Consider the following 22528-nt stretch of genomic DNA (forward strand, 5'->3'; position numbering starts at 1 on the left):
CACCCACAGAAAAACGTATCCTGTGACTGTAAAGTGACCTTGAGAGTTTTGAAAGGCGCGTATACTCATATGTACATTTTAGGTGTTCCTAAAAGTGGACTTGTGTGTGTGTGTGTGTGTGTGTGTGTGTGTGTGTGTGTGTGTGTGTGTGTGTGTGTGTGTGTGTGTGTGCGCGTGTGTGTGTGTGTGTGTGTGTGCGTGCGTGTGTGTGTGTGTATGTGTGTGTGTATAAATATACAGTGGTACCTCGGTTCTCGACCATAATTCGTTCCAGGACCCCGTTCGAAAAGCAATTTTTTCGAACACCGAAACCATCTCTTTGCTCCTGTCACTTGCGAGTTGACAGCGCAGGGGGGGGGGGGGGGGGGGCTGCCTCTCCCGGCCGTTCTCCACCTGCTGCCAATTCTCTAATCACGGACACGGGGCATTTATACGGTTCGCGATCACCTCACCAATGCCGGATGATTGACTGACCTCGCCACCGTACCTGGACTCTTCCTTCGATGCGCGAGTGTATCCGGTCCGAGGTATTTTCCCTGCGTCCCGTAAATGCCATTTATTTTTTTGCGTAGTAAGCGGGTCGGATCACCCCCTGCCTTCTTATTCGCTGTGTTTTCTTTTATTTGTGAATAAACATCCTGCTTGGTTAGTACGTGTCTGTTTTGGGGTCCCAAACATTCCACTACGTTCCGACGAGTCAGTTGCCGTCACTCTCGCTCGGAACGTGACAGCTACGGATGACTCGGCTACAGGATGTTCTTTTCTCTTCAAATATCTATCCAATGACACTTGCTCTCACTCCCATGGTCACATCACTAGATTTAACAGCTTCCTTATTCTTTAATATTGTACTGATCGTAGATTTCGCCATGCTGTATTTCCTCGCCAGATCAGACACTCGCACACCTCCTTCATATTTTGCGATTATTTCTTTTTTAAATGCAATAGTTGTACGCACTACTTTTTTTTACTTTTGTCACTGTAAGCAGCACTTACTTTCTTTGGAGGCATGATTAGAGGCTAAAACTCTTCGTACACCTATATTAACCGCTAGAGTAAAACGATACACCCGTGCGCCGCTCAGCTCCCCACCCTCGCGTACGCACTCACGCGTCGTATTGGCGTTCAAACACCGATTGATGTTCGAACGCCGAAGCAAGAATATCTCGAATATTTTGTTCGAACACCGATTTGTTCGAATTGTGAGGCGTTCGACAACCGAGGTACCACTGTATATAGGAAATCAGCGCACAATAAATGTCAACATATCAATGCTATCTTCTGTTTGTGGTGTGTGTGTTACTTACGGGTTGTGTGATACTTCCGGGTTGAGTGGACGCTGGCCACCCTCAGACAAAAAAAAAATCCTGTCACTGTAAAGTGCTTACTTCCGGGTTGTGTGTTTCTTCCGGGTTGAGTGAAGCTGGCGCGAATGGCTGCCGCTGCCCACCCGCAGAAATAAACATTCTTATCCTGTTACTGTAAAGTGCCCTTGAAAGTTTTGTAAGGCGCTTAGAAATAAAATGTATTATTATTATAAATGAGATGTATTATTCTTATTCTTATTCTTATTCTTATTCTTATTCTTATTCTTATTCTTATTCTTATTCTTATTCTTATATAAGAATCTGTTAAATATTTTACTTTTCCCTTGAACCTGATGAGGTGAGCGACCAAGTTCTGGCCACCAGGTGACAGCATCGCGTGTCCTGACACCGGAAGTGGAAACAAGGTATGTCGGCGCTGAGGGAGGATGTTTACCTGATAACATGGCCGCGCTCGGGTTGGGGCGAGCTTTCCTTCGTTTACTCCGGTAGGTCCCGTTTTAAAAGTGTTTTAATTTAAAATTTTACAAGAACAAAGACATTACTTATAAATACAACGAAACGTGTACAAAAAAATAAATAAACAATGGCTGCTGTTTTTTATCGAGCCACCGGAAAGCAACCCGGAAGTCGTTGGACCGTCCCTACAGTAATGCAACAACTGTACCATTATGATTCATCGACAAATGACCACTTAATAAAATATGGACGTGAAAGTTGTCGATAAGACGGGTGGAAAAGTGGATGTGTAGCGGCTTGACAAAGCCGAGTGGAGAAAAGCGGTCTTGCTATGGCTAGCACCCGTCAGCTTTAGACACACTTAAGGGCTCCGCATTATGTCAAACAATTAGCTTTCTTAAAATCATGGCTCGTGGGATTGGATTGGATAAGCCTTTATTAGTCTCTCACTGTCTCGCACACAGCAAAGCGATGGAAGGAATAGGATAAGAAAGAAAGAAGCAGCAACACTAAATACAGGAGCTGGTGTCAAGGCAGCTACTCGCGCAGCCATCTTGAAGTGAAACCAACAAAAATCGAAACAAAATAACGTGACACAGCACAAAAGATATCAATCTTAAGCACTTTCTGTAGTGATGTGACAATTTTTTTCAACAATTCATCACACATTTTCTAATACCATATTTAAGTGCATTTAAATAGCTTTCAAATGATGTATAGATGATTGTTCTATGACAAATATAAGGAAATAATGGAATTGTGGCGGGCATCTCACCCAGCAGGTGCACGGGAGAGTGCGGGTTTATGTCACATATATTTCACTGCATTTTCTGTTTGAGTTAGATCCACTTGTTAGCCGCTGGAATAAACACGTCTCCACATCCAGTCGTATGTGCTCTTTCCTCAACGGCTACAGAATGTTTAATTTTCGAAATATGATAGGATTTTCTGCCTGTAATTACACCGTTAAAAAATGAAAATCTGTGACCGAGTTCTTTATTACAGTTTAAACTATCGTAACGTTCTTCTTTTCTGGCAGATCTTAACAAGTAAGGTACCATTGGAAAGCTTTTGAAATTCTAAACAAGAACAGAAAACACAGGAAAAGATTCAACATATAAATTAGCAAATATCAACGATCTAATGCAGGCAGATTTTCGTCAGAAATAAAAAATGGCAGTCACTGAATACTAGGAGAGCTCTAGAAATATATATGCTAATGCTTTGGAACTTGGCAGTTATGGAGAAAAATATATATTCTGCCACTTCTATGAGTTATAAAAATACAACTTAGCTTTATAAAATGTCGTGTTCGCAAAAAGAGCGTAAACTTCAATCAATTTTTGCCTCTTTTCAGTCATTTTGTGGATTTATGTACCTTTCGCCGGGCTCCAGCTAATGTGCTTATTTAGCGCAGCCTCTTTTTACTTTTGCTCACAGGCGCACATATTCTTTATCATCTGTGGAACCAAAGGCTGAGTACAACTGTGTGTTGGCTGCTTACAGGAGCAACGCTCAGCTGTTGCGGCGAGGCGGCAAACCGGCGAATCCCACCTTGGCAAAATGGAGGAGCGTGGCGGCGTCGGTGGCGGCGCTGGGCGGCGGGCTATGCGCCGTTCCTTTTGCTCAAGTAAGGGCGACTGCTGAGCTTTGACCACGCCGTCATTTGAACTAGAGAATTTGCCATTCCAGCTTTTGTTTTATCACGAACAATTTTCCCCGACTTTGTGCAAGTTGTCTGTTCAGAAGCACTTTTTGCTTGACTTAACTTGTTTCACGTCTCATTGAAAGTTATTGATTTCATTTTGGGGATGGGGGGTGTTGTCGCAGGCGCCGAGCCTCACTCACGAGTCTCTGATCAGGCGAGCGGCCTCTCTGGTGACGGATAGTTCAGCCACGTTCCTCTCACAGGCCACTTTAGCCCTCATAGACGCCATCACGGAGTATTCAAAGGTGAGTGTGAAAACCCGATTTCCATTCAACAATCCTCTGTTCAAACTAAGTCGAAAATATTGCTTTTGGTCGCAAGGAACAGTGCGAAAAGTGGGTGGAGAGGTGCTTCATTTTTTTTTGCTCGGCTTATCTGATAGAACAGCGTTGCTGCCGCCTATTGGCAACTCGATGCAATTACAAGCCTTTTTAGGTAGCAGTGTCTTTGCGACATTGCATGCAGCATTGCTCGCCGTACGTGCGGTTTAAATTTCAGGAGACATTTGGAGGATCAATATGTCATTAAAATGGAGGACGGCAGGACACAAAATGGTGTAAAGATGAGCTTGCTTGTTTATTAATTTTTTTTCCTGGCCAGGCCGTGCACACTCTGGTTGCTCTCCAAAAACGTTACCTGGCCTCGCTGGGGCGCCTGAGCCAAACGGAGGAGGAATCCATCTGGCAGGTGATGGTCGGCCAGCGCGCGGAGGTAAATTGTGCTCGTCGGTACTCGCCGAGCGTGAGTGGACTCCTGTGGAGTGATGTGTTCTCGTGTGTGCCAGCTCAACAACAGACAAGAGGAATGCAAGCGTTTCGAGACGCTGTGGATCGGCGCCCTCCGCTTGTGTGAAACGGCAGCGGAAGCGGCGTATACTTCAGGTGGGTAAAAAAAAAACACACGAAGCAAATGTCGTCAACTGAAAATGTTCATGTCGGTCCTCAAAGCGTTTATGTTCCGTGTCAATTTTCTGAAATGAACTCGAGGGAGTGATTTAGATTAACGAAAAGCAGCTACCAGGAGACAGTGTGAGTGAGGGTATTATCTCCAAGAAAGCACGGCAACTTGGAAGTTCATCATCCATCACAGTTAAATAAAACAACTTTATTATACCGTACAGTTTATTTTTTTAATTACAATACAATAGCACATTTATTATACTGTACATAAAATAAGCTATATTTTGTGTAGTTTGAAGCCTTATTTAGTAGAAAATTATGTTTTATAGCACAGGTGTCAAAGTCAAGGCCCGCGGGCCAAATCCGGCCCGCCACATCATTTTTTTTCGGCCCGCGAAAGCAAATCAAACTTGTTAAATTCCATGATTGCTAAAATCTGAGCCAAAATATCATATTTTTGGATGTCAACCACAATAAAAGTCATTATTCTTGACTTCAGATTTGAAAACGAGTTATTCATTAATTTGCTGTGTGCTCTATATGTAATATTTGAAGGGATTTAAACATTCTAATGGGTTCCCCAAATTTATAACAGCCCTCGAGAGGAAACCATAACTACAATGTGGCCCGCGGCAAAAAATGACTTTGACACCCCTGTTTTATAGGGACCTGGAAATGGATTATTCTCATTTTAATGGTTTCCTATGTGAAATTAATGTTTGGAAGACACAATTTTCGCCTTACACACACTTTATGGGAACCAATTAAGTTCGTATGCTGAGGTATCGCTGTACATCAGAGGTGCTCAATACGTCGATCGCGATCGACCTATCGATCTCCAAGGTACTATTGGTAGATCGCGTGACATTTGTCATGAACTGACACTATACAAATAAAGTACAGTTGTTTTGGGCGAAAAAAACTCGACGTTAGCCAATCAGCCATGCCTTTGCTTGATTGGCACACCGGACAACCAATCATATGACATCTCATTATTAGGTACACTGCTGCTAAGTTAACAAGCTCGTCGTTAGTTACATTCTAATTTTTGTTCGGTTTTATCCTCTTAAACGTAAGATAGGGTATAAAAACGAGTGGGGGAGCTGTACCAAGTCAGAAGGAAAAAAAAGTATCACTTTCATATGGAATGGGAGTGGGAGTTTTTTTTTCCACGATGACATTTTCCAAGTGCGTTTGTTTCGTCTGCCAGTTATCGGCGCGAACTCAGGTCATGGCAAAAATTATGTTGTGCTACATATGCGGTTATACATCAACATAAGTTGCAAGAATCGTCAATATATTTCTTCATAAATATAATGGGTAGATCATTTTGACTTGGTCATTTCAAAAGTAGCTCCGGTGTTGAATAAGTGTGAGCCCCCTGCTGTACATGTACTGTACCTGTATTTAAAGAGTACTGTACTTCGCATAAATACGCTCACCAGAGGGCGCCAAAGTGACACAAAACTTGACTCGGTTGTGTTTGAAGAGTAGTAACAATAATACATTTAATTTATAAGCGCCTTTCAAAGCTCTCAAATAGAGTAAAATTAGAAAAATAACATTTCTTCTGGAATGCACCACTTGTGTCGTTTTTGTGATTTGTCAGGCTTTCATTTCCAAGACAAGTGGGTGGGGAGGCTTCACGCAACTGAAAAGGTCATATATCTTATTTTTTCCTGAACAATTTTTGGAGATTGATTCTTTATTCATGATACAAGCCATCCATACTTATTGATGTAATAATAATAATAATATTAATAATAAAAATAATATTAATAATACATTTTATTTCAAGTGGCTTTCAAAGCTCTCAATGACACTTTAAAGTCACAGACAAGCATAGATAGACAATAATAAATAAAATACAATTATAAATACAATAGAATAAATAAAATACAATTATAAATTGAAACAAGAGACAAATGCAATTTTAAATAGGTGGAATTTGAAGGTGGGAAGAGAATCGACGTTAGGAATGTTGAGAGGAAGTGAGTTCCAGAGTTTGGGGGCAGATCAGCTGAAAGCTCGGTCCCCCATCGTGCTTAGACGGACAGGCGGGGGGCATACAGAGGTGGAGGGAGGAAGAGGATCTGAGGGAACAAGAGGGAATAGAAATTTGAAGGTCAGATAGGTATGGGGGGGCAAGGTTATGATAGCGCAAAATGTATAAAGAAGTATTTTAAAGTTTATTCTGTAGTAGCGCATTTAAAACAACTCGAGCAAAGATTTAGTGGCAAAAGCAAATGACATTTGGGCTCGAGTTCACGTCCAGGTCTTGAGCTTGACACATCACGGACAAGACCTGATCGCTGACGATCGACTTGCTTGACGCTGAGCGTTTTCAGGGGCCGAGCAAGCGGCCGTTGCCATGCAGAGCAACATCGAGGTGGCTCGTTCACAGGCGGAGGAGGCGCGCAAATTCTCCCGGGACGCTGACAAGAAGCTGGCCGAGGCCCAAGCCCTGGAGGTCCGAGCCGCCGCGGAGCACGCAGCCTCTTTGGAGAAAGGTGAGGAAGACGTGCCCGAAGCGTACCTCCGAGAAGACTGAGGAGGCCGCCGCCATAATGGAAGCAGGGGATGGCCACTTGAGGTTACCGGGGACCCCAGTGGCAAAACCAGCCGGTGTCACTGCAAATCAAGTTTGCCTCGGTGGAGGTCTTTGCTGGGAACTGCTGAGCTTGTTCTTTGACCCGCGTCGTGAAAATTGGCCAAGTTCTTTCTGTTGTGACCTTGGCCACAAGTTTGCTATATTGCAAGTCGCTCTTGGAAGTCGACTCTGCTGTGAGGCGTTTTTTTTTTTTTTTTGGGTGGGGGGACGACCACGTTGAATAAAAGCGTCACAAAATGTGAATGTGGACTTATTTGTGAAAAATGGAGGAGTGCTATGTTTGAGACTAAATGGTCAAGAAGCACAAAAGGGATGGCAAAAAAAAACATGTCAAGTCGTGTCCCTCCTAGGCCTTCAGTAGTGCTCCATCTGAATCAATCCACTAGAGCACAGGTGTCAAAGTCAAGGCCCGCGGGCCAAATCCGGCCCGCCACATCATTTTTTTTCGGCCCGCGAAAGCAAATCAAACTTGTTAAATTCCATGATGATTGCTAAAATCTGAGCCAAAATTTCACATTTTTTGATGTCAACCACAATAAAAATCATTATTCTTGACTTCAGATTTGAAAACGAGTTATTCATTAATTTGCTGTGTGCTCTATATGTAATATTTGAAGGGATTTAAACATTCTAATGGGTTCCCCAAATTCATAACGGCCCTCGAGAGGAAACCATAACTACAATGTGGCCCGCGGCAAAAAATGACTGACACCCCTGCACTAGAGGGTGCCGTTGGCCAGGTTATAACTTGTGACTTGAAGAAACTTAAATAATAATACCTAATGAAACTGTTCGAATATTTACAATGAATGTCAGATTCATGATAACCTCATAAATGTGCAATATCAATAGCTATTTTGCTACCTTTGGAGCAAAAACTGTATATCTGAAACCAAATCTAATTTGTCTCCTTCAACCATTGTGGGTTGACAAAACCGCTATGAAAACAACAGGAAAAAATTATTTGCTTATGCAGATTGCTATAGATACAGTGTGCTAGCTCTATCCATTATGTGCTCGTCACGCGTAGCTCCTGATACTATGATTGGCTAGTGACTAGCCAATCATGTGACTAGCCAATAATAGTTTGCGAAAACGCTTGACGTTGCCAGGTCCTTCAAGCAGGCCTTGGGTTACCAACAGAATTCTGATTGGTGAAAGTAACTGTTTCATCGCCACAGATTTTTGTCCTCCATGGCCTTCAGAACTGATTGTGAAGGCGTCCAGGTCAATTTCTGACCCTGGTCACAAATCATGGCCGAAATGTGATGGGTTCAATGCACAAGTATGAAAACATCTGAAAGCAGCACAAAATAGGGGATAAGGAAGCTGAAAGAGAATTTGGAATTACAGTAAAGTCTCGTTATGTCGATATCGGATATATCGATAGTCCCGGTTATATCGATATTTTTCGGACTCCCTTGAATATCGATATAACGAGAATTTACTGTATTAAGAATTAATGGACAAAATATAATTCACATCAGTCTGATTCAGATATTTTTAGGCCAGCAGAGAATATTTTTTCGGACTCCCGAGAATATCGATATAACGAGACTTTACTGTATTTCAAATGAGGACCTTTTTTTTAATTCGGCTCATTGACCGCTTAGTCAAACTGTGTTTTTAAAGCGCTCTCATTAACCTTCTGTTAAAATCAAATTCCAACTTGAGAGCGAGTTTTTTTTTCTCAGATTAATATTTCTCTCCTTTCTTCAACGCGTCCACACGGAGGGGGCTCTCGAGATGTTCAAGCGGGTGTCGGAAAATGTCCCGTTTGCGCGTCACTTGGTGCCGCAGCAACGGATTGACTCGCGAGCGTTGGGAGAGACAGTCCAAAGAGGTCCTCCTCACCGCGTTCCGAGTGGTACGTCCCACCCACCGTTAGTTTCCTGGCCCAACGTTTCCCGTCGGAGTGGTACGGTCCACTTCATTTCGGTCGCCCAGACACACTTTGATCCACAGTTGGGACTCGGGGAGGACGACGCGACCCACTCCGGTCCAGTCGCGGGAGCCATGGAGCCGCTTTACGGACTTTTCGCCACGCTGCTCGTCCTTCACGGAGTCGCTGGTGAGTCGCTCGCCCTCGACTGTGACTTGCGGGAAGTTGCCGCGCCTCGGCGTTTCGTCCGTCGACTTGCCGTCCTCCTTCCACATCGGCGGCCGGGTGCCCGTCGCCTCCGCCGCTAGCTCGCGCCAAAAGTCGTCGAAAAGAGGCCAAATGGCGACGGCGCGGCAAGCCGACAGACGAGGGCTGCGGGAATGTTGACTTTGACGTGGACCCGTTCGCACCGGGGTTGTGTGGGGGCGCCAGAGGGAGCGGGCGGCGCGGTTCGCCCCGCTGCGGGCAATGAGGGGTAGGGGGTCCCTGCATCCGAGACATGACCTGCCGGTAGGGCTCCGTGCAAGTCGCGGGACCCCCTCGGCCGCCTTCCACGAACAAATTTGAGCTACCGTTAGCACACGCGGCCACTGTGGCATTTTTTTTCCATCTCTTTGGGCTTTCACTCTTGCTTGATCGGGGAAAAAGTGGCTTTTAAACGTTGTGAAGCTTCGCGTGGGCAATTTTGTCACGTCATATCCAGTTAGCCAAAGAGCAAGACAAGAGAACCCCGAAAAACAAATTCAAGAAACAAAACAAGATGAACATGCCCTCGGGCCATTCCTTGACACTCTACGTACTGACAAAAAGTCATAAAAAGCCTCCTCACATTTTCTGGAAAGAGCATTAGCATTCATTTGCCCATTTTATGTTTGTATTTCTGTATTTTCTTGGCGGGCACGGTGACCTGAGTCAAAAGCAACCCCAATAGTCTATGAGGGTTGCTTTTGACTGTCAGCTGTCAAGCCGCACGGCCTCAAACACCCGTGACAAAAAAGCTTTAGGAAATAACCACAGTGGTGACGATTTGAGCAATAGCCTCCATTATCAAAATTGTCAGACTTGCAGTTCATCTAGCTTAGGGGTTGGGAACCTTTTTGACTAAGAGAGCCATAAAGGTAAAATATTTAGAAATGTTTTTCAGTGAGAGCCCACAACACGTGAGCGCGCGCGCACACACACATACACACGCACACACCGACGCACGCGCGGCCACTTGTCAAGAAAATGTCAGAATGTATTATTTAAAGGACAACCGACGTCACTTTTTTGATTTTTTTTTAACTGACACCAGAAAAACGTTTTATAGCATCTAAAATACCCAAAACACGCAGTATGATATTTTTAGTCAAATGCAAAACACCAATAAAAATGACTTAAAGTGTCCAAAATGTGCAAAAACAAAAATAGCTGCGAATTGGGCATTTGCAGAAAGTCCCGCCCCCAGTTCGTGACGTCACACCAATACGTCTTGCATTGGTTGTGAATCAAAACAACACTTCAGATTCGGAGAATATGCTTTCTTGTTACACATCCAGTTATGAATATGATTCAAATACTTCTGAAGAGGAAAGCATACATGTTTGCAACCGATTAAAGAATTATATGTGCCATTTTCAGGCAACATTGGGGGAAAATCTCTCACCCAAAAAAAAGAGGCACAAAATGGCGACCTCCAGTGGCCACCTCCGCTTCCACAGGCTGATAAATTCCTTATATGACGCTTGGACGCCCTCTTCTGGCCTTCTGGGGGCTTTTGGGTGCAACACGAGGTCCCCAGACCAAACAAGTACAGCAAAATACATTGACGTGATGGAAGGACCGCTAGCTACAATGCTCTTTTTTACGGTCAAGGACGGTCCTTTAGTGACGTCACGTACGGACTCGTCACCTACTCAAAAACAAGACTTCTTGAATATTCAGCGCGAGTCTTAAAACGTAAAATATAGCTATATGCGGTGGAATATTTGTAAAATACGCTCAGTAGAAGTCATTTGAAGCCATTTTACAAATTATGGACACAACTTGTCCGGAAACGTCCTTTAAAATAACTTTGTGATAGTACTCACCGTTAACACGAATGGTTTCCCGTTCGTCATGGTTGGTAAAAATGAAAGAATGAAAGTCAACTTGCCGGGTCCATACGCGAAGTTACTGCTAGCTAGGCTGCACACGGCTCATTAGCTTCCACACTTGCTATGCAACATACTTCCCACAGAAGTATATTGATGCTAACGTTAACATGGGTTGTTAAAATGTCACTGACATTCGACTGTTTCATCGATGGTATTGTTTCATTGCAAATTAGAATCAGAACCTTTTCTCTCCACACAGCTCATTTAAAGGGGCGTTTACCTGTGTCATCTGACAGCCAGTATCATCCAATCAAAATTGCGCTTTCCGCCAACTGCAGCCCCAACAGAAAATGAACAGAAAAAAGCGAGAACATGTAGAGATTAAAGAGAAACATCAAACTCTTTAGACCGACACACTATTGACTTTTAGAACGACATAAACATTCAATTCAGCGTAAAGAGGTAGTTATATGGCTCTGGAGTTATCGGAGCTTGAAATGGGGTAACTGTATAAAATTCAATACAATACATATTGATTTATATAGAGAACATATTGAATAGACCAGCAAAATGGTGTTTCGGTGCGTCACTGGCATGTTCGTAACATTTTTTGTCAAAGTTGCTTCAACTTGCACGCAGTCCTGAGAGCAAGCACAGCAAGCTGATGTGTCCAGTCCAGGTGCAGAGAGGAACCGGTCCGTCCCCACAGGTGCACGTTTCCTCAAGAGCTGGCTTACTTGCCTCTTAAGTGGCCATCGCCAAGCGAGGGCCGCCTTTTGACGTTCCAGGACACCTTTGCTGATATAGATGAACTTGGCATCTTCATGGCATTTTTAGCGGGGGAATTTTGTCACCTATTTTTCGTCCATTTTGTATTTTGTCTAAAATGTCCTGAAGAGAACCCTATAAGTCTGAAAGGCATCAGGACGGCGAGAAAAGACAAGCCTGTGTCTGAGTGCTTGTTGAGATTGCAGTCTTGTGTTGTGTACATTGGGGGTGGAGGTCGGGTGGGGGGGGGGGGGGCAGAAGGGTCACTCCAGGGGAGGCACTGCGTTGTCTCTGGGAGGATTGACCTGCAAGTTGGACTGAATTCCAGGCAGAGACCCCCCTACCAGAACATTCCCGGCTGTCCTCTGCAGACCGGCAAAGTGCAGCTTAGGCGGCTCTCTTTGGAGGGGGGGGTTACATCTTCAACACGCAACCAAAGACCACAGAGTCATCGGAATGTTTAAATTGGGCAATCGTGCTTTCTAACATGACTTATTTGCAACCAAAAAAAGAGAATCTTTAATAATAACAAGAACAACAATCCATTTCATTTATAAGCGCCTTTCAAAACTCTCAAGGACACTTTACAGTCACAGGATAAGTTTTTCTGTGAGTGAGCAGTGACCGCCACACACGCCAGCGTTCACTCAACCCACTCATTGAAAGTTAGCTAGCCAGCTAATAATAATAATAATAATAGTAATAATAATAATAATACATTTCATTTCTAAGCGCCTTTCAAAACTCTCAAGGTCACTTTGCAGTCACAGGATAAGTTTTTCTGTGTGTGAGCAGCGGCAGCCACACGCGCCAGCGTTCACTCAACCCGAAAGTAACTCAAACAGATAGAAAGCTAGCTCACAAGCTAATACATAGATAATGGCTAGATAGATAAATAGCTAGCCAGCTAGATAGCAAATAGAGCGCTAGCTAGCTCAATAGCTAATAGCTAGATACCAAATAGAGAGCTCGCTCGATAGTTAATAGCCAGATAGATCGATAGCTAGCCAACTAGATGGCAAATAAAGAGCTAGCTAGCTAGCTCAATAGCTAGACAGCTAGTTACCTATCCAGATAGATAGCAAATACAGAGCTAGCTTGATAGCCAATAGCTATATAGATGGCCAACTAGATAGCAAATAGAGAGCTAGCTAGCTAGCTCGATAGCAATTTCAGAAAATCTCTGAGTCCTTATCAAGGTGCAAGAAGTGAATCAATTAGCCATGCCTCTGCGCTGCTACGCTTGCCGCTTTGTAAAATCTATTTGCGTCTGTAGCCTGTAATTTGGGCGGCTCCATTACTGCCACATCTTATTTATTTCCCTGCGAAATCCGCCACCCAATGGAGGAGGGGGGCCAGCGGCGACGGGGGAGACCAAAACCACTAAAGTTTGGTCTTCAATTAAAGAGAGCTCACAGCTTTTGGCTCCGCCCCGCTCCAATGACCCCCGCCCCGCCCATCCCTGCCCCCATCTCGAAAGTGACAACATTCGCAGAATATCGAGTTTTAGGACTACAGAAACATTCAATGCAGCGTAAGAAACCTTAGACTCTATTCTTTTATCAGGAAAAAAAGGATTAATTCCTAAATTATATGGGTCTGGTGTTATGTGTTTGAAATGATCACTGCTGAAAAGGATGCTTTCATCCTCTCCTCTTTCATCTAGAACTGTTTCATGTCACAAAGAGGGTACAGCAAGTTCTGAAGAATGAATGACTGTCTTTGTGTTGTCATGCTAGTTGCTAACACTGGCCTTAATACTCCTTTGCTAACATGCTAGATGCTAACATGGTTCTTTCTACTCGTATGCTAATGTACTTCATGCTAATTTGTGAATCTGTTCACATGCTAGTTGCTAACACGGGGCTTGCTACACCTATACTAGTGTGCTTCATGCTAATTTGCTAATCTGTTAACATGCTAGTTGATAACACTGGGCTTTCTACTCCTATGCGAATGTACTTCATGCTAATTTGCTAGTCTATTAACAAGCTAGATGCTAACACAGTTCTTTCTTACATACTTCCTGGTTGATTGAACGCTGGTGCAGTGGCTGCCGCTGCTTGCCCGCAGAAAAAAAATATCCTGTGACTGTCAAGTGTCCTTGAGAGTTTTGAAAGAAGCTTATAAATGAAATGTATTATATTATTATTATTATTATTTATTTGTTATTATTTTTTTGTTTGTTTGTTTATTTACTTCAAGATGGCGCCGCGAGAGTGGCTGCCTGTCCAGCAGCTCCTGTATTTTGTTTTTTGACTTCTTTCTTTCCTTTCCTCTTCATTTCATAACTTTGGTACTGTGTTACTTCCAGGTAGAGTGAACGCTGGCGCGAATGGCTGCCGATTCTCACCCGCACAAAAAAAATCCTGTGACTGTAAAGTGTCCTTGAGAGTTTTGAAAGGCACTTAGACATTAAATTTATTATTATTATTATTATTAATGGATTGGATTGGATATGCCTTTATTCGTCTCACATTGGAGAAATTTACATTACATATTATATATTACATATTATTATTATTATTATTTATTATAACGTGGAAGCTCATCTGCAAAGTTAACTTTTGATTTCCGTTCACAAAGACCCGTTTTATGATAGCGGCTGGGGATATCGCACAAGTTATCAATCGACTCCATCTCGAAAAGCATTCCAAAGTATTTTGTCACTCCAAGGAGAAAAGAAAGATGCACTTTTGCTGTCAAGCTGAATGGCCTCAAATAGGCATCCGTTGACTAAAAAGTTGCCGTTTTGGGAAATAACCACAAGGCGCACAAGAGTGACGATTTGAGAAAAAGCCTCATCAAAAGAACATCCTGTGACTGTAAAGTGACCTTGAGACTTTTGAAAGGCGCTTAGAAATAACATGTATTATTATTATTATTATTATTATTATTATTACAAGCGAATGAGAGATGATGTCAACCCCCCCCCCTTGACGTTCACTAAAAGGCAAGATTAGCAATGTCCACATGCACACACGAAGGCCCGTCGAGCTTCAAACGTATTTTGAGTGCCGGCTCGTACGTTCACCTCGTCCAACCTCAGGCAGCATTTTCCGTCCCTAAAATGTCAGAGGTGACTAAACGGGGGGCCACCGTGATGCATGACTGATTGGAAAACGGTCGTTCATCATCACCGAGTGGATGTAGCGCAAGCAAAAGAGATACAAAGTCGGTTGCCTAAACGGGCAGCTGCAAAAATGGCGTCGAGGCAAGTGGTTTTTTTAATGGTTCTTAAAAGGCAACTGTTGTTCATCAGCTGCTGCCTCAACGGAATGTCGTGCCAAGTAAACGCTATTCCCTGTTGGGGGGGGGGGGGGGGCTTTTGTACGTTCTGTTGTTGTCTATGGTGTCCAGTGGGGGGGTTAACAAAACAGAAAACCTGACGCTTTTACGACGCCAGTAAAAGCCACCCGTTTACTTTTCCTTCATCCTTGTGTGGCGACAAAGACGACAGGTGCCTAAACAGGCAGCCCCCAAAATGGAATCCAAGTCAACGGTCGTCCATTTTGAGACGGGCTTGAGGTTTTTACGAGGCATCGGAAGCCCCCCCCCCGTGCCCGTCGAATGACGTTTTGACTTGGAAGTGACCCCTCCCTGTTCCTGGGGGACCATTGTTTTTCAGAATCAGAACCATCTTTATTGCCAAGCATGTAGAACACACAAGAAATGTGTCTCCGCGCCTGCCTGAGGAGGGTCGGTGGAAAAGGTGGTGGGCAGGGTGCGGAGGGTCAAAGTAGGATTTTCCATGTTTATTCTGTTTTTCTACCAAGTTACTCGGTACATATTTATATCTTTAAAACAATCAGCCACATTTGTCTATGGTGAAATTAAGTTAGTGTCTTTGGTGCTGGAAAAGGTGGTGGGATGGATACGGAGGGTCCGGTCGGATTTTCCGCGCCCTTGTTTGTATTCTTGCAGTGTCTGAAACTGAGGACAAAAAGTTAGCGGACACCAGGCCAGACAACTCTGAATAGTTGCCTGCCCGGCCAGAAAGTTGTCTGCCCGGCCAGAAAGTTGTCCCATTTTCCACAACATGAAACACAATAACACGACTAATCGTAAAAAAAAAAAAAACAATTGTTGCAAAGTATTATTTGTTTTAGAAATAAATATACCTTGCTGATGATTTTGCGGCAGTTGTCGTTTGTCCATACACTCTTCGTCATGTTGCACAATGCAATGTTTGCATTGCGTCGTCTGCTACAAGCCATGTGGACTCTTCTTTCCACCATGCTTTTAATAATAATAATGATACATTAATTTCTAAGCGCCTTTCAAAACTCTCAAGGACACTTTACAGTCACGGGATAATGTATGTTTACGTTTTGTAGCGTCATAAATTTTGTTAGCTTCTTTTGAATCTTTCTTCTGAGGTTCTGTGCATCGACTTTGGAAAATGATGCGCAAATGCATGACCTTATAACGCTGGGGAAAGTCCGGAAGCAGGGAGCAGGCTTCTCATTGGCTGCCGTGCCGAGTATTTTAAATTGACAAACGAACCTAAATTTCCAAAACGAACGAAGATACATTTTGTAAGTTGTACGCCCTACGTAAAAGTTGCACGCCCTGGGCGTCCGGGCAGACGTTATTTCAGACACTGGTGCAAGTCCTCCAGAGTGGCTAAGGCGGTGACAATGATTTTTCTTCCGCCGTCCTAATTGTTTTTGGCATTCCCAGTCCATCAGGTGGAAGCCCCCCCCCCCCCCCAAAAAAAAAAAAAAAAAAAAAAGTTGAGGATTAATCAATGGCAGTGCATTTTGTTGTTTTGATGTGCCAGCAAGAAAAGGGCGTTTGTGTGACTCAGCTGACAGAATGGTCGGAAGTGCTTTCGCCACGTGGTAAATAATGCACGGCGGCCAAGGTTTGCCGCCGCTGCTGCCGTTCCTGGAGAGACTTTGTTGACTTCTTTTGCGTGTGCCCGCCAAGTGCTTGCATGGCTCGGGCGGGGCCAGCGAGTGAGACAAGCAACCCCGTCGGTGACACGCTGTTTCGCTTTTTTTTGCGCAGTCAGCGTTTGGACGTACTTGAAGGATGGCTGCTATTTATCCCGTCGGCTTGTTGTCATTGTGGGGAGGGGGCGCCGCTCGGAGCCAAACGGCACCGCCGCCCGACAGCTGAAGGACCGGGTGGGCCCCAATGCCGGCCGGCCGCACCTGTTTCCCATAACCCCCCACTGCTCCCCCCCATCCGACGCACGCCTCTCCCCGCTGACTCGGCACATTGGCGGCGGGGCTTGTGTACTCGCCGCTCTTGAATTGGAACAACGACAACACCGCAGCGATCTGAGCGTTGCTCAAGCCATTACTTTTAGAAAGGGGGGAATGGAGGTGGGGGCAGTAAGCCTGACTTATAAAAGGAAGAAGAAAAACCCCAGCAGGGAGTTAACACAGGAAGTACCTGGAAACCATTTGTACTCTCGTTACATGGACATTCCAAAGAAATGTCAAATGGATGTTGACCCCGCCCACCTTTTTCAGTATTGATTATTGTCACAACACAACTCAGCGATGCCAAACATGAACTCATTGACTGGCAGACGATGTGCAAAATGGGGTCCACTCCAGTGCCAGGGTTTTTGTCATTGTCACTCAATTTGCAGGAGTCACAGAATATTGAGGTTTAGGACAACAACAACAACAACATAATAATAATAATAATACATTTCATTTAAGTGCCTTTCAAAACTTTCAAGGACACTTTACAGTCACAGGATATCTCATCTGCGGGTGAGCAGCGGCAGCCACATGCGCCAGTATTCACTGAACCCGGAAGAAACATGAAGTAAAAAAAAAAAACAAAAAATAAATAATAATAATAACAAATAATATGACAACACAAAGACAAGGAGAGTCATTCATTCTTCAGCACTTGCTGTACCCTCTTTGTGACATGAAGCAGTTCTAGATAATAGAGGAGAGGATCACGGCATCCTTTTCACCAGTGGATCAGAGACGTCATGGTGGAATGTGCACGTCTGCTACAAGCTAAATGTTGAAAGCAAACGCGCCGCTGTAGCATCCATTGCCGAAAAGAGATTGTCTCACATCCCCTGTCCCACATAAACCCTCTTCAATTCCAAGCCGCGACAGTTACCCATACACATCGGCACTCTGCACTGACGCTCCTAACATAAACATTCAATACAGACTTAGAAACCTTAGACTCTCTTCTTTCATCAGAAAAAAAGAGCTGATTCCTAAATTATATGGTCCTGGAGTTATCTGAGCGTGAAATGGGGGCAGCTATACAAAATACAATACAATATACGGTACACATATTGGGTTATATAGCGCTTTAACAACAGCTAACGCTGGTACAAAGCACTAACATAGACAAAAGGGAACTGCTGTCCCCTTGTGGGAGGGAAAAGCATTGCCAGAGGTCTGACCAGCGCTTTATTGGCACCCCAAAACCCCAACAAATTCAGGATTGCCGCTCCACATCATTTTTTGGCAGTGAATGAGTTAACGTGGATCCCCCAAAAAAACAACCTGGACGTGGACTTGTTTATTGATGTATTTTTTAATTTATTTTTGCCCTTGACCTCTGACCCATAGCAGTCGTCAACGAGCCCTCCTCATGTCTTACGTGCGAGGGCCGATTGGGCCGATTGAGCCGATTGATTGACGACCGCCATTTTTAATCTGGATTGTGCAAGGATAATATTAGCTAACTGGCTAATGTTAGCTAGCAGGCTAGCTGTTATTTTGCCCGCAAGTCATGCCCAAGTCATCTTTCATCTGGAACTGCTTCGTGTAACAAAGAGGGTACAGAAAGTGCATAAGAATGAATGACTCTGTGTGTTTGTGTTGTCATGTTATTTGTTATGTAGTTTTTTTTTTTTTTGTTTGTTCCTTTGACTTCAAGACGGCGCCGCGAGAGTGGCTGCCTTTCCAGCAGCTTCTGTATTTTGTTTTTCTACTTTCATAACTTTGCTGCTGCGAAATGTAAATTTCTCCACTGCGAGACTAAAAAGGCAAATCCAATCCAATCCGCTTCAAATATCTCCGGTTTGGCAAAGTGCAGCTGATGCGCCCTTTGCCCTTTTGTGCGCCTTCGCCATCATGTCAAAAAGTGGATCGCGACAAAGGCGCAGTCGCACGGACCTTGTTTACCACACCCAGGCGGGCCTTTATCGTTGCCAATATTTGTGCAGGGTGGGCATAGACGGTGAGTGGAACCGACACCCCCTTCCTTCCTGCCATTGTGCCCAGGTGACGGCTGACAAATCAAATATGCCAGCTCGGTGGGCCTCTTCCAATGGCCTTTTTCTTTACGAACAACCCCCAGCCCTTGGGGGGCCATTTTTAACTCATTCACTGCCATTCACAAATTTATTTGGGAATTGAATATAGTGCTACCTCGAACGCTTTATCTTACAAACATTTCGCCTGACGAACATTACATTCGTGAGAATATAGTCTTGGCATGCAAACTAGTTTTCGACGGACGAACCAAACCACACCGTTGGCTAGCGGACTAGTTTTCATCACCCCTTTCACTGAGTGCTGATGTGGTTTGTTATCGAGTGGAGTACTTTTGCTATTATGTGAGAGAAAAACGCCCCACCACAGGCAAGTGTTAAGTCGATGAGGACACAAAAGAAAATGACGGTCGAGCAGAAGAAGTTCATCGAAAAAACACCAACAAGGTGTGCGTTTGTGAGACTTAGCGTCCCAGTACCAGTATGCTAAATTAACCATCGGTACGTGTGGCTAAGGGTGTTTCTGTGTTGTCTAAGCAACGGTCTCAGGCAATAGAAGAGGTTGAAAAACTTCTGTTGATTTGGATTAACGAAAAGCAGCTAGCAGGGGACAGTGTGAGTGAGGGTATTATCGCCGAGAAAGCACTGCAACTTTACTTGGATATCATCAAGAGGCAACTACGACCATCACAAAGGTCAATAAAACCACTTGATTATGCAGTACAGTTTATTTCTCGAATTACAATCCAATAGCACATTTATTATACGTAAAATAAGGTATATTTTGTGTCGTTTTAAGACCTCATTTTTAATGGCTTCTTATGGGAAATAACTGTTCAGCAGATTAACTTTTCGCCTTACACATACTTTCTGGGAACCAATTAAGTTCGTGAGCTGAGGTATCATTGTATGATGTAGAGCGTAGGTCCAGAATTTGTTTGGGTTTTGTTTTTTCATGCGGGGTGCTGATAAAGCGCTGGTTAGACCTCTGGCAATGTTTTTCCCTTCCAAGATGGGGCAGCATTTCCCTTTTTTTCCATGTTAACACTTTGTTCCAGCCTTAGCTGTTGTTAAAGCGCTGTCTAAAGTACATCAATATCTATCTATTGTATTGTATTTTGTACAGCTGTCCCCATTTCATGCTCATATCACTCCAGACCCAAAGGTTTTTACGCTGCATTGAATGTTTATGTCGTCCTAAAAATCAATATTCTGTGGGTCTTGGAATTCAAGTGAGAATGACTAAAACCCTGGCACTGGACTGGACACATTTTTGCACAGCATCTGGCCGTGAAGGAGTTAAATGTTGGGCGCAAAATGAAGTGACTTTGTATTGTAAATGTCAACCTGCTCATCGGTGGCATGATTGTCGATCCGTTGTGGTCGTCACTGGATGGCGTCAATGTTTGTGCGAGTCCTACAAGGCCTTTTTTTTCCCCTGCGCGGATTGCGCATTCCTGATCGGTGAGCTTTTTAAATCAATCCCTCATGACCGCTGTCTCGCCGCGCCGTTGCATGACGGCAACAAGGACAGCGCCGTCTTTTGTCCGACGCACGCAAGGCCCTCCGTCCAGATGACATGCCCCTCTCGGGAAACGGCGGCGGCCCGCGCCAAATGTTTCGGAGGCTTTTGCAGGTTTCGCTTTAGCCTTTGTAGCGGCAGCTTGTCACCGTTAGCCACGTCGGGAGGGGGGAGCTAATATTGAAGCATTGCTTCAAACCCACACCAAGCGAGCACCAAAAGTGCAACCGGTTCCTCTTTGGAGGATGTTTTGGAGGACTCTCAAGGTCACTTTACTGTCACAGGATAAGTTTTTCTGTGGGTGAGCAGCGGCAGCCACACACGCCAGCGTTCACTCACCCCAGAATAACTCAAATAGATAGAAAGTTAGCTAGCTAGCACATAGATAGCTAATAGCTAGATAGCTAATAGATAGCAAATAGAGACCTTGTACTTGACCCCGAGCCACCCTGGAAAATTCCACGTTGTTTTGGGACAAAGCCTCGGATGCCCCCCCAACCCGTCTGACCGCAAAAAGAACCCAATGCTAACCAATGCGCTCCCCCCCCCCCGACTGCAGCCGACGACCTCCTTGTTTAGCATCCAAATCACCATAGCAACCTGGCGGGAAGGCGAGGAACTGATTTGGAGTTAACATGATGTCACATTTTGACATGACAAAATAAGCCTTGGTTTTGGGGAGGGGGGCGCAGGGCGAACCGCCCACTTTTTGTGTGTACAGTGATACCTCGGTTTACGAACCCCTTGGCTTACGAACTTTTCAGTTTACAAAGGTTAAATTTATGAAAATTTAAGCTTGGCATAAGAACTATTTTTCGGGGTACACACAAAGCGCCCCAATGAGTGATGTGTCGTTTCTCCTAACAAGAAAATGCCAGCCGACTTGTCCTCTATTCCCTAACCCCCAGTCTTAGGTGAAAGACACGTGATTGGTCAAGAACGTCTCAGTGAGGGGTGCGTGGTTACAGAAACACAGAGCTGCAAACATTAAATAGATAGACAGAGAGAGTGAGGCCGTTCTCCAAACAAGAAAATGGCAGCTGACTTTTTTTGGATTTGCCTTTAATTAGTCTTGCAGTGGAGAAATTTACATTTCACAGCAGGAAAGTTATGAAAGGAATGAAAGTGGAAAAACAAAATAGAGGAGCTGCTGGAAAGGCAGCCATTCTCGCTGCGCCATCTTGAAGTCAAAAGAACAAAAAATACTTTATTATACTGTACAGTGTATTTCTTTCATTACAATACAATATCACATTTATTATGCATAAAATAAGGTATATTTTGTGTAGTTTTACGGCTTATTTAGTAGAAAATTGTGTTTTATGGGGACCTGGGAACAGATTATTCTCATTTTAATGGTTTCCTATGGGAAATTACTTTTTGGCATCCACACTTTTCGCTTTACATACTCTGTCTGGGAACCGATTAAGTTCGTATGCCAAGGTATCACTGTACATATTTTGTCAAGGGGGCAGGGCTTAATTCCACAAGAGCAGTGTTTTGGCCGATCCTTCTCCGGCGGTCGGCAGGCCTGCTCGTGCCAAGTGCCCCCGAAACCCCCGCCCCCCTCACACTTCCTCCACACGGGTATCCCACGTTGAGGCCATCTGTCTCTCCTCTCTCCCGAATGGTCAGGGTGGAGTCGGCCATGCGCACCCCGCCCTATGTTTATGGACACTCTCCCCCATCCCCCGCCGCACCCCCCCCCCCCTCGTTTCTCGGTGCCTGAAAGCCGACACCCGCGCCGAGCGCCACGGTAGCGGTCGGCCTTCAAGTCTGCAAACATCCATCAGCGTCGTTATTTGAGCGCGTCGTCGCTTGGAACGATAAAACGGTGGACGTTCGCTCAAAACATCTGGCGACCTTTTTTTTTATGGGCGGTGGGGGGCACAAGTTGAATCAAAACAAAAACATTGACGTGTATTCCTTTTTGTCTTCATTTTGCAGTCCAATCTGGTTTCCTTTGACAGTACGTCGCCTTTTTGTGGAAAATTAGTTTTTGTTTTGAGCCCCCCCCCCCCCCCTCCTTTGCCACTTTGGAATCACAGAATGTGTCATTTGTTTTATAT

General features: G+C 44.4%; 2 protein-coding genes across 4 annotated transcripts in view; both read left to right on the plus strand.

Moving 5' to 3' along the window:
• The first annotated feature begins 1739 nt into the window (after window positions 1-1739).
• diabloa (diablo, IAP-binding mitochondrial protein a) lies at window positions 1740-7245 on the plus strand. Of its 2 annotated transcripts, none has more exons than XM_089014341.1 (6): window positions 1740-1813; window positions 3291-3414; window positions 3615-3737; window positions 4093-4203; window positions 4277-4373; window positions 6740-7245. In XM_089014341.1, exons 1-6 carry the CDS (start codon window positions 1770-1772, stop codon window positions 6940-6942), a joined length of 702 nt encoding a protein of 233 aa, XP_088870467.1. In that variant the 5' UTR covers window positions 1740-1769; the 3' UTR covers window positions 6943-7245. The 2 variants fall into 2 exon arrangements, with proteins under 2 accessions (XP_088870467.1, XP_088870466.1); XM_089014340.1 differs by having other exon boundaries at window positions 1743-1813; window positions 3225-3414.
• A 927-nt stretch (window positions 7246-8172) lies between these two features.
• nectin3a (nectin cell adhesion molecule 3a) overlaps window positions 8173-22528 on the plus strand; it is a 36337-nt gene continuing 21981 nt past the window's right edge. The window contains exon 1 of one of the 2 annotated variants that reach the window (XM_089014267.1): window positions 8173-9073. In XM_089014267.1, the coding sequence (XP_088870393.1) occupies window positions 8749-9073 (325 nt within the window). In that variant the 5' untranslated portion in view covers window positions 8173-8748. The remainder of the gene's footprint in view (window positions 9074-22528) is intronic. The other variant, XM_089014266.1, reaches the window with a different exon arrangement.

This window comes from Hippocampus bargibanti, linkage group LG14 (assembly GCF_051943395.1).
Source record: "Hippocampus bargibanti isolate YZ-2025 linkage group LG14, ASM5194339v1, whole genome shotgun sequence".
Lineage (NCBI taxonomy): Eukaryota > Metazoa > Chordata > Actinopteri > Syngnathiformes > Syngnathidae > Hippocampus > Hippocampus bargibanti.